The 12261-nt window shown below is 45.4% G+C and overlaps 2 protein-coding genes across 3 annotated transcripts in view; one reads left to right on the top strand and one right to left on the bottom strand.

Moving 5' to 3' along the window:
- LOC144496800 (zinc-binding protein A33-like) overlaps nucleotides 1-12143 on the top strand; it is a 29845-nt gene extending 17702 nt beyond the window's left edge. For both annotated transcript variants that reach the window (XM_078217352.1, XM_078217351.1), the window contains one exon: nucleotides 11369-12143. In XM_078217352.1, coding sequence (XP_078073478.1) covers nucleotides 11369-11913 — 545 coding nt within the window. In that variant the 3' untranslated portion in view covers nucleotides 11914-12143. The remainder of the gene's footprint in view (nucleotides 1-11368) is intronic.
- Nucleotides 1-12261, bottom strand: part of LOC144497633 (uncharacterized) — a 130032-nt gene that overhangs the window by 33028 nt on the left and 84743 nt on the right.

The following is a 12261-nucleotide window of genomic DNA, read 5'->3' on the forward strand; positions in this document are numbered from 1 at the left end:
AAAATACCTGTTCAATGCCTCAGCCATTTTCTCATTTCCAGTTAGTACATCCCTCTTCTCATCCTCTAAAGGACCAATGTTTACTTCAGCCACTCTTTTTCGTTTTATATATTTGTAGAAACTTTTGCTATCTGTTTTTATATTCTGAGCTAGTTTACTCTCATAATCCATCTTACTTTTCTTTATCGCTTTTTTCCTGGCTTTCGGCTGACCTTTAAAGATTTCCCAATACTCTGGGCTCCAACTAATCTTTGCCACTTTGTATGCATTTTCTTTCAATTTGATACCCTCCTTGATTTCCTTCGATATCCATGGCTGATTATCTCTTTTTTAATAGTCCTTCCTTATCACTGGTATATACTTTTGCTGAGCACTGTGAAAGATTGTTTTGAAAGTCCTCCACTGTTCCTCAATTGTCCCACCATAAAGTTTTTTCTCCCAGTCTACCTTAGCCAACTCCTCCCTCATCCCTTTGTAGTCTCCTTTGTTTAAGCACAAGACACTGGTATTGGATTTTACCTTTTCACGCCCCATCTGTATTTTAAATTCAACCATACTGTGACCGCTTCTTCCGAGAGGATCCCTAACTGAAAGATCATTAATTATTCCCGTCTCATTACACAGGACCAGATCTAGGATAGCTTGCTCCCTTGTCGGTTCCATTCCATACTGTTCAAGGAAGCTATCGCGGATACATTCTATGAACTCCTCCTCAAGGCTGCCTTGACCGACCTGGTTTGACCAATTGATATGTAGATTAAAATCCCCCGTGATAATTGCTGTACCATTTTTACACGCATCAGTTGTTTCTTTGTTTATCCTGCTGTATCCTCTGATGGTCCTCACCACTATCTGCAGATCCACCAACCTTTGTGTCGTCCGGAAACTTACTAATCATACCAGTTACATTTGGCTTCTTTACTGCCTGCTGTACCTGCACGCTTACATTCAGCAACTAATGTACGAGGACACCAAGGTCTCACTGAGTATCCGCCTCTCTCAATTTACACCCACTCAAGTAATAATCTGTCTTCCTATTATTGCTACCAAAGTGGATAACTGCGCATTTATCCACATTATACTGCATCTGCCATGCATATGCCCACACACTCAGCCTGTCCAAATCATGCTGAAGCATCTCTTCATCCTCCTCACAGCTGGGCCTACATTCACTTTTGTGAATCTTTTTCACTTTACAAACCGATAGAAACTTTTACAGTCAGTTTTTATGTTCCATGCTAGCTAACTTTCACACTCTATTTTTCCCTTCTTAATCAATCCCTTAGTCCTCCTTTGCTGAATTTTAAACTGCACCAAATCCTCAGGCCTATTGCTTTTTCTTGCCAATTTGTATGCATCTTCCTTGAATCTGATAATATCTCGAATTTCCCTTGTAAGCCATGGTTTCGGCACAATTCCCTTACCATCTCTTGCACCAAACAGGAATAATCAACTTCCGGAGTTCACCTATTTGTTCTTTAAATGCTTGCCATTGCCTGTCCACTGTCTTTACTTTCAGTAATGTTCCCCAGTCGATCATGGCCAATTCATGCCTCATACCATCATAGTTACCTTTATTGAGATTCAGGACCCTGGTCTCAGAATCAACAACATCACTATCCACCTTGACAAAGAATTCAACCATATTATGGTCACTCGTCCCCAAGGGTTCTCTCAAAACTAGATTGCCAACTAATCCTTTCTCATTGCACAACACCCAGTCCAAGGTGGCCTGTTCCCTTGTTGGTTCTACAAGTTATACAAGCCAGTATAACTGATTGAAGGAAATCAGGAAGGCTTATGGAATGTTGGGCCTTATTTCAAGGGGGATGGAGTATAAGAGAAGGGAAATGATCTGATTTTGATTCTGAATCTATAGTTAAAAATGAGAAGGTGTGACCAGAACTTACCATGTGAATTTAATTTGCTACTCACACAATCATTGTCTTCATGAGACCACTAGAAATAAAAACAGGAGTAGGCCATTCAGCCCCTCAAGCCTGTTCTGCCATTCAATAGGATCCTGGCTGAGCCGACATTCCTCACATCCACTTTCCTGCCCTTTCCCCAAAGCCTTTGCTTCTATTCCTGATCAAGAATCTATCTATCTCAGCCTTATATATACACAAGGACTCTGTCCCCACCGCTCTCTGTGGCAAGGTGTTCCAAAGACTCACACCCTCATCTCAACTTTCCCGCCTTAACACCATAACCCTTGATTCCCTCTCTGATTAATAATCTGTCTATCTCAGCCTTGAACATGCTGATCGACCCAGAATCTACAACTCTCTGCAGTTAAGAATTCCGGAGATTCATTACCCTCTGAGAAAAGAAATTCCTCTTCATCTTAGTCTGAAGCTGATGCCTCTTTTTCTGAGACTATGCCCTCGGTCCTAGACTCTCCCATGAGGGGGAACATCCTCTCAGCATTTACCCTGTCAGGCCCCTTAATAATCCTCTATGTTTCATTGAGATTACATCTCATTCTTCTAAATTCCAATGAGTAGAGTACCAAATTGTTTTAACTTTCCTCATGGCAATCCCTCCGTACCGGGGATCATCCTGGTGAGCTTTCTCTGAACTGCCTCCAATGGAATAATGACGTTCCTCAAATATGGGGAACCAAAACTGCTCACAGTGCTCCAGATATGGTCTCACTGGTACCTTGTACAGTAGCAGCAAGATTTCCCTGCTCTTATACTCCATCCCCTTTGAAATAAGGCCCAACATTCCATTAGCCTTCCTGATTTCCTGCTGCCGCTGTGTGCACGCTTTCTGTGTTTCGTGCACAAGAACCCGCAAGTCCCTTTGTGTTACAACTTTCTTCCATTTTTCTCCATTTAAATAATACTCTGTTCATTTGTTCTCCCTTCCAAATTGAACAACTTCACATTTTCCCACATTCTGCTCCATTTGCCAACTTTTTGCTCACTTACTTAACCTATTAAGATCTCTCTGCAAACTGTTTCCCTCTCGCAACTTGCCTTTTCACCTATTTTTGTCATCTGCAAAATTGTCTACATTTGCTTCCTTCGTGCAAGTCACAGTAAGAAGTCTCACAACACCAGGTTAAAGTCCAACAGGTTTATTTGGTATCACAAGCTTTCAGAGCGTTGCTCCTTCATCAGGTTCATACAGTCCATTTGCTCCCTTCATCCACATCATTTATATATATTATAAACAGTTGCGGTCCCAGCACTGATCCCTGTGGAACCCCACTAGTTAGAGGTTGCCAACCTGAAAATGAACCCCTTATCCCCACTCGCTGTTCCCTGCCCCTTTGACAATTCTCTATCCATGCCATATACTACTTCCAACACCACGGACTTAACCATCTTATAACTTAACCTCCTGTGAGGTATCTTGTCAAATGCCTTCTGGAAGTCAAAATACAACATATCTACTGGTTCCCCTCTATCCACACTGCTTTCGACCTTCTCAAAAAACTCTAATAAATTATTCGGACATGATTTCCCTTTCATGAATCCGTGCTGACTCAGCTTGATTAGATTATGACTTTATAACTGTGCCCCTATTACATCCTTAATTGATTCCAACATTTTTCCAACAATAGATTCCTCGGGTGGATGGAGCTATTACAAGGGGGCATAACTATAGGGTTCATGGTGGGAGATATAGGAAGGATATCAGAGGTAGGTTCTTTACGCAGAGAGTGGTTGGGTAGGGAATGGACTGCCTGCAGTGATAGTGGAGTCAGACACTTTAGGAACATTTAAGCGGTTATTGGATAGGCACATGGAGCACACCAGGATGATAGGGAGTGGGATAGCTTGATCTTGGTTTCAGATAAAGCTCGGCACAACATCGTGGGCCGAAGGGCCTGTTCTGTGCTGTACTGTTCCATGAATCTATGAATAGATGTTAGGTTAATCGGCCGATAGTTACCTGCTTTTTGCCTCCTTCGCTCTTTGTATAGCGGTGTCACATTGGCAGTTTTCCAATCCTCCGATACTTCTCCAGAATCAGAAAGGATTTTTGGAAAATGACAACCAATGAATCCACTATCTGTGTAGCTACTTCCTTTAGGATCACTTCGGTGTAGTCACCTCCCTCCTCAGACACCCCTGACGGACAGCCCAAACATCTCTGGTTCCCTGACCCCAAACCCCCACCTCTCTCTCTCGCCCAGTCCACAATGTCACCCTGATTGAACAACACTCGCTGACTGGACCAGGATGGCTTTCTGAGCCCAGCAATAGTGAGAATGTTTGTGGACACTATGGGTATGCAAGAGCTCCCCAAAGAGCTGGAACTATCACAGACAATGGGTCTGGTAAAGGACAGGCATTTATCCAAAGATCAGTGTTAAATTTACAAGTTGTGTTTTGGTCTTGGGATACCTTGACAATATCACAGCTGACCTGTCATTTCTACAGGAGTGTGGGATGCCACACCTCAGCACTTACAGTCCATGGTCATGATGGTGGTCTGATTGATCTGATCAGGAGGACATGATTCCTGTTCCTGCAGCCTGGATATTCTGCTGTGGAGAGGGAACTTCACCATCTCTGATGTTGTGGAGGTGATGGGCAGTCACCTCCTCATATCAGACGTATTGTACAAGAATGCTCCGCTCTAGTTATTCACTGTGTACGCCCCAGCTCAAAACAGCAAGTGACCGGCCATCCTTCAGCAGCTCGCACTGCTGCTGGTGAATTCCAGGCCGGTCACTCTGGACAATGACATGAACATCATCGATATAGCTGGACGTTCCAGCAGTGTCAACAGCAAACTGTGTGTCACATCCAGTCTCATGATGAAAATTGTAAAAGACCCAAGCTGCACAATGTCTTTAGCAGCCCAGTAGACAGAGTGCCGCGCAGATTCACCCACTCGAGGCCAGACGGATCTGCCCATTCCAGGATAGAATTCCTGTTTTATCCCAAGTGTTCACAGTGAGATCGAATGATGTCAGGCAGGTGTAGAGATTCTGCTTTCGTTATATAGGATATTAATGGGACCATATCTGGAGCACAGTGAAAGGGTGGAGATCCTTGGAAGCCCTCTTTGATGTAGATTGTGAATAGCTGAGACCCAAGTACTGATCTTTGTGTTTCCCCACTAGTAACAGGCTGCTCACCTCAAAATGAGCATTTATCCCTACTCTCTCTTTTCTGTGTGTTAATCAGTTCCATGTACATATACTGGCATGTACTGCATGCTAGTACATTCCACCAAATTTCATCTGCTTTAAAGTTATTTACTAACCTTTTGTGTGGAATCTTATTAAAAGCTTTCTGAAAATCTCAGTACACCAGATCCACCAGTTACACCTTATCTATTCTGCTATTACAGTCTTCAAAATCTCCAACCAGTTTGTGAAACTGATTCCCTTTCATAAATCCCCATTGACTGCGCCCAAATTCACCATTATTTTCTCAGTGTTCAGTTATTACATCATTTGTTACAGATCCTAGCATTTTCCCTCTGACTAATGTCGGGCTAACAAGTTTTTCATTCCCCATATTCTCTCCCTTCTTTCTGAAACATTGGAGTTACATTTGCACCTTCCAATCTGCAGGAACAATTCCAGAGTCTGTAGAATTTTGAAAGATAACCACCAATGCATCTACTTTCTCTCCAGTCACTACTTTCAGCATCTGAGATAGAGACCACCAGGTCTGGGGAAATTTATCTACTTCGAATCTCATTCATTTCTCTATTTCTACTGTTCTTACAAGCATCAGAGCATCTTGTAGTTCCTCATTAATGCCAGTCACCTGATCCTCCATTATTTATGGGAGATTTTTAATGATGATCATTGACATTTGGACAGATTATTGAGAAAGTCTGTGTGTTCTGCCTTGGTCGTGTCATCTGACATGAGGTTTGAGGTGTGTGTGAGACCAGTGCCTGGAGCTGTGAGGTAGCAACCTAACCAATGCACCACTGTGCCACCTCTAAAATTATTGTGTTTCTTTCAAATTATGGAATCTTATGACTTTATCCTCTTAGTGAGTCATTAGGATATCCTGTTAATTCATGCTAACCTCGTTCATTATTTATGTGTAAGTTATATAGTATTAATTGTTCGCTTCATTGATTCTTTAATACAAAAATTATTCCTCACTTCACCACTTACTCTAATTCAAGGTCCTGGGGAGTCAGAGCCTATTCCGACAGGCACTGGGAGTTAAGCAGGGTACACCCAGAACGGGACACCAATCCATCGCAGGGCATACACTCACACACAAAAACTAAGGGGCAATTTAACATGGCCAATCCACCTACCCGCACACCTTTGGAGTGGGGAGGAAACCGGAGCATCCGGAGGAAACCCACGCAGACACAAGGAGAACGTGCAAACTCAACACAGACAGTGACCCAAGGCTGGAATTGAACCCATGTCCCTGGAGCTGTGAGGCAGCAGTGCGAACCATTATGCCTTGGTGCTGCCTCTAAAATTATTGTATTTCTTTCAAATTATGGAATCTTATGGCTTTATACCCTTCTTTAGTAACTGGGATTTCAAATTTGCTCTGTGCACCAAAAAATATTGATTGTTCCTACTCTGAATCGAACAAAATATGGAGCCTCATCCAATATTGTAACAAATTTGGGGTCTGGTCTGGTATCACACCGAGAAACTGCAGAACTCTCGGGTAGAGAGGGATCTGGATGTCCTGGTGTAAAAATCACAAAACGTTAGTCTGCATGGACAGCAAGTAATTAGGAATATAAATGGGATGTCGGTGTTTATTGTAAGGAGAATCAAGTATAAAAATTGTGCCTGCAGGGGTACAGGGCCTTAGTGAGGCTGCATTTGGAGTAATGTGCACTATTTTGATCTCCTTACATAAGATCAGAAGACACAAGAACAGAGGTAGGCCATTCGGCTCATTGAGTCTGCTCTGCCATTCAATGAGATCAGGACTGGTCTGATGTGATAATCCTCCAACTCCATTTTCCCACCTTATTTCCATAACCCTGATTCCATTATTGATTAAAAACCTGTCTATCTCAGCCCTAAAGATATGTCCCAGCCTCTACAGCTCTCTGCGGTAAAGAGTTCCAAGGATTCACTACAAAGAACAAAGAACAATACAGCACAGGAACAGGCCCTTCGGCCCTCCAAGCCCGCGCCGCTCCCCGGTCCAGGATTGAATCCTGAATCCAGGATCCCCGCCCAATTTTCCAGCCTATCTACATACCAATATCCTATCCACTGAGCTGTCCCTCACAGCTACGATGCTTTGTTCATTACAACCTATTAACTTACCCCCACCCCCCCATTCCAGACCATGTGATCTCCAGGGAGAGGCGAAAACCCAGAGTGAAAAACCCCAGGGCCAATATGGGGAAAAAAAATCTGGGAAATTCCTCTCCGACCCCCTGAGGCGATCGAAACGAGTCCAGGAGATCACAATGGCCCTGATCACAAAATGCTTCCCAACCCTAGTCATTTCCACTTCCACGAACACCATATGAATTCCCTGCCCCCGAGACAGGTTCCCAACTATCCGCAGTCTCACTCTGTACTGGCACCAGCAAGATGATCATAGAATGAAGCCTTGAAACGAGAAACCAGGAACAATTAGCCCGCGCCGCTCCCTGGTCCAAACTAGACCACTCTTTTGTATCCCTCCATTCCCACTCCGTTCATATAGCTGTCTAGATAAGTCTTAAACGTTCCCAGTGTGTCCGCCTCCACCACCTTGCCCGGCAACCCATTCCAGGCCCCCACGACCCTCTGTGTGAAATATGTCCTTCTGATATCTGTGTTAAACCTCCCCCCCTTCACCTTGAACCTATGACCCCTCGTGAACGTCACCACCGACCCGGGGAAAAGCTTCCCACCGTTCACCCTATCTATGCCTTTCATAATTTTATACACCTCTATTAAGTCTCCCCTCATCCTCCGTCTTTCCAAGGAGAACAACCCCAGTTTCCCCAATCTCTCCTCATAACCAAGCCCCTCCATACCAGGCAAGATCCTGGTAAACCTCCTCTGTACTCTCTCCAAAGCCTCCACATCCTTCTGGTAGTGTGGCGACCAGAACTGGACGCAGTATTCCAAATGCGGCCGAACCAACGTTCTATACATCTGCAACATCAGACCCCAACTTTTATACTCTATGCCCCGTCCTATAAAGGCAAGCATGCCATATGCCTTCTTCACCACCTTCTCCACCTGTGACGTCACCTTCAAAGATCTGTGGACTTGCACACCCAGGTCCCTCTGCGTCTGTACACCCTTTATGGTTCTTCCATTTATCGTGTAGCTCCTCCCTCTGAGAGAAGAAATTCCTCCTCATCTCTGTCTTAAATGGACAACCCTTTGCTCTGGGGATATGTCCTTTGGTCCTGGACTCTCCCACAAAGGGAAACAACCTGTCAGCATCCAAGCTGTCAAGCCTCCTGAGAATCCTATCTGTATCATTCTTCTAAACTCCAATGAGTACAGGCCCATCCGACTTAGCCTCGATTGATAAACATATCCCTCCATATTTGGAATCAATCTAATGAACTTTCTCTGGACTGCCTCTAATGCTGGTATGTCTTTTCTGAGGTAAGGGGATGAAAACTGTATTCCAGGTGTGGTCTAACTAGTCACTTGGACAGTTTTAGCAAGACCTCCCTATTTTCATACTCCATTCCCTTTTTAATAAAGGTCAATATTCCATTTGTCTTCCCTAATACTTGCTGAACTTGCATGCCAGCTTTTTGTGATCTTTGCACAAGGATCCCAAATCCCACTGTGCTGCAGCTTTCTGCAGTCTTTCTCTATTCAAATAATATCCAGCTCCTTTATCTTCCCACCAATGTGCATAACTTCACATTTTCCTGCATTATTTTTCATCTGCCAAGCTTTCACCCACACACTAATTTTTTTTAAATCCCTCTGTCGACTCTGTGATCCTCACCACTTGCCTTCCCACCTATTGTTGTGCCATCCTCAAACTTAGCAATAATCCATTCACTTCCCTCATCCAAATGATTAATATAGATAATATAAGAAATTACCATTGAATTAGAGACTGATTCCTTGGATGAAGGCGGTTATGTTATCATGAAAGCCTGAGCAGGTTTGGCCTATACCCATTGGAGTTTAGGAGAATGAGAGGTGATCTTATTGAAACATAGAAGACACTGAGGAGACTCGACAGGATTGATGCTGAGTGGATGTTTCCCTTGCGATGGCGTCTTGTACAATGGACAGTTTGAAAATGAGCAATCTCTCATTTAATACAGAAATGAGATTTTGTTTTCTGTCAGAGGGTGATTTGTGTTGGAATTCTCTACCCCAGTGAGCAGTGGAGGCCGGAGCACTGACAATATTCAATCAGATCAGTCATGATCTTGTTGAGTGGCAGAGCAGGCTCGAGGGGCCGAATGGCCTACTCCTGTTCCGAATTCTTTTGTTCTTGGAATTGATTTTTTGTGTGATATCTTACAGACTCGGATTGTGTACAATCTGTACAGTGACATCTACACGATGCTTCACAGAGATATCACCTCCCACCCGCGCTCTCCAGCTTTCTCTCCCCCACCTCTGTCCCCTCTCCCTCTCTCCTCAACCTTGACCTTCCCTCCCACTCTTCTTCTCAGTCTGTCTTCCCTCTCTCAAATTCTCCTTCCCCAACCCCACTGTCTCTCCCTCCTTCCTCTCCCTGTCCCTTATGCTCTCCTCTACTCACATACCCTCCCTTCTCCCCGCTAACTTCTTTCCACCAACATTCTCTCTCCCCTTTCTCCCTCTCTCACTCACCTCCCGCTCTCCGTTTGTCTCTCCCTCTTTAATTCCTCTCTTCTTCTTACCTTGGGTGGCACGGTGGCACAGTGGTTAGCATTGCTGCCTCTCAGGACCCGGTTTCGATTCCTGGCTTGGGTCATTGTCTGTGCGGAGTCTACACGTTCTCCCCCACGTCTGCGTGGGTTTCCTCCAGGTGTTCCAGTTTCCTCCCACAGTCCGAAGACGTGCTGGTTAGCCGTGCTAAATTCTCCTTCAGTGTACAGGCGCCGAAGTGTGGTGATTTTCACACCAACTCCATTGCAGTGTTAATTTAAGCCTACTTGTGACAATAATAAACTTGAAACTCAATCTGTCCCGCAATCTCACTCCCATTCCCCACAACCATCCCATCTCTCTGCCGGGCACTCACTTGTACCTCCTGCTCCCTGACCCTGCTCCCCACCCACTCTCCCTCAGCACCTTCCCACTCTCCCCCATCTACGCAAAATTTCTCTCCACCTCACCTCCTATCCCCTTCCCTCATCATTCTGCAATACTTCTCCCCCTCACTCTCCTCTCTTCAGACGCTCTCCCCTTTCCCTCTCTCCCACATTCTTCCTTGCCCCTCCTCCTTTATTTCCCATCCTGTCTTTCACACGGAAGGGTCTGTTTATTTCTTCAGAATAAACTTGAGCACGACTGGTCCAAAGTAAATACTCCTTTATTTAAGCGTCTTTTATAAGCATTTTACAGAAAGCGAAATAAAGATTACTTTTGTATAAGCAGTCTCCAGCTGCACCAACAACTTGTTTCTGTGACCATGAGTAAGCTTCTGTACATTGTACTTTCAGAGAATACAACTAAGTCTCCAGGCTAGACCCAGAATTTCAAGCTGATGTGACCAAATTAGCTGAAGTTAGCTTAAAGCACAGCACAATTAGTTACATTAGGCAGAAATACCTTAAAATGAAGCGTTTTAACTGGGCAAACTATCTAGAAGATCCCACACAACATTCTCTCCTCTCTCCGACTCTCTCTCACACCATCCTATTCTTCCTCCCACGCTCTTGCTCTCATTAACTATCCTCGTTTCTCTTTCTCACTCTCCCACTTTTGTTTTCATGCTCTCTCTCACTCTCTCTGCCACCCTGAGCTCTGTACCCCTCCACCTTGATGTCTCACAGCCTCCCACACGACCTGCCTTCCAGATGCTCTCTCTTCTCTGCCCTTTCTTTCTCACCCACTCTCCCAATCCCTGTCATCTGCTCTGCCGTTCTCTCTCCTGCTTCCACTCAAAACGTCCCACTCTGACTTGCCCTCTCCCTCATCCCGCTCTCTCTCCCTCTTTATCCTCCTGCTCCCTCCAGTCCCTCTCATTACTGCCTGTTTTCTCTCTTCCCAACTGCACCCTTCCACCTCCTTCTCTTCCCCCTCCCTATCTCTCTGTCACTCACCCTCTCCCCTCTTCCCTGCCTCTCCTTTCTGCTCTCTTCCCACTCCTCTCCCCTCCCTCTGGCTCCATGAACCCATCACATTCCTGCTGTTTCTCCCCCACCCCTCATTCTCCCCTCCCCCTCACAACCCTCTCTCCTCTCTTCCTCACTCCTCACACTCTCTCCCCTCCCCACCCCCTCTCTCTAAATCACTGACTGTGTTATTGTAACTTTCCCCCAGCTCCAGCCTCTCTGACTCTGGATCCGAACACAGCGAATCCCCGGCTCATCCTGTCTGAGGACCGGACCAGTGTGAGACTCGGAGACAAACGGCAGCGGCTCCCTGACACCCCGGAGAGTTTTGATTCCTGGCTCTTTGTCCTGGGATCAGAGGGATTCACATCAGGGAGACATTACTGGGAGGTGGAGGTGGGGGAGAGAGAGTGGATTCTGGGAGTGGCCCGAGAGTCTGTGAACAGGAAAGGGAGAATCTCCCCGAGCCCTGAGTCCGGATTCTGGGTTGTGTGGCTATTTCCCGGAAGAGGTTATTTAGCCCTCACCTCCCCCTCACAGACCCCCCTCACCCCGAGTGTGAATCCCCGGAAGATCGGGGTTTTCCTGGACTATGAGGGTGGACAGGTGTCATTTTACAATGCGGACAACATGTCCCATCTCCACACTTTCACCCACACTTTCACTGAGAGCATCTTTCCCATCTTCAGACCGGGATGGAATATCTGGAAAAACTCGGCGCCGCTGACAATCTGCGGGGTTAAAGGTCACTAACAGATCCATCCCATAATTTCACACCGTCTCCCTGCCTCCTGCCAGCTGTAAACTGATGGAACCTGTTCATATTGTGGTTATTATATAGAATTATAATTTACATTGGGGGCTCCATGGTTACATTTGTAAAATGATTCTTCAAACAAAACAATCTGAGAATCACTGGAATAGAAACAGTTTTTCTCAAAGATTCCACAGCTCATCATTAAATCCAAGAAGCAGAAACTCTACATGTTGTTTGTGTCGTCACTGAGTGAGGGGGCGGGGTTCCGGGGAATGGAGAAGCCGATTGGCCGGAGCTCCTGTCACTCTGAGTGAGGGAGGCGGGTTTGAGAGGAATGGAGAAGC

The sequence above is a fragment of the Mustelus asterias genome, chromosome 8 (genome assembly GCF_964213995.1).
Source record: "Mustelus asterias chromosome 8, sMusAst1.hap1.1, whole genome shotgun sequence".
NCBI classification, from domain to species: domain Eukaryota; kingdom Metazoa; phylum Chordata; class Chondrichthyes; order Carcharhiniformes; family Triakidae; genus Mustelus; species Mustelus asterias.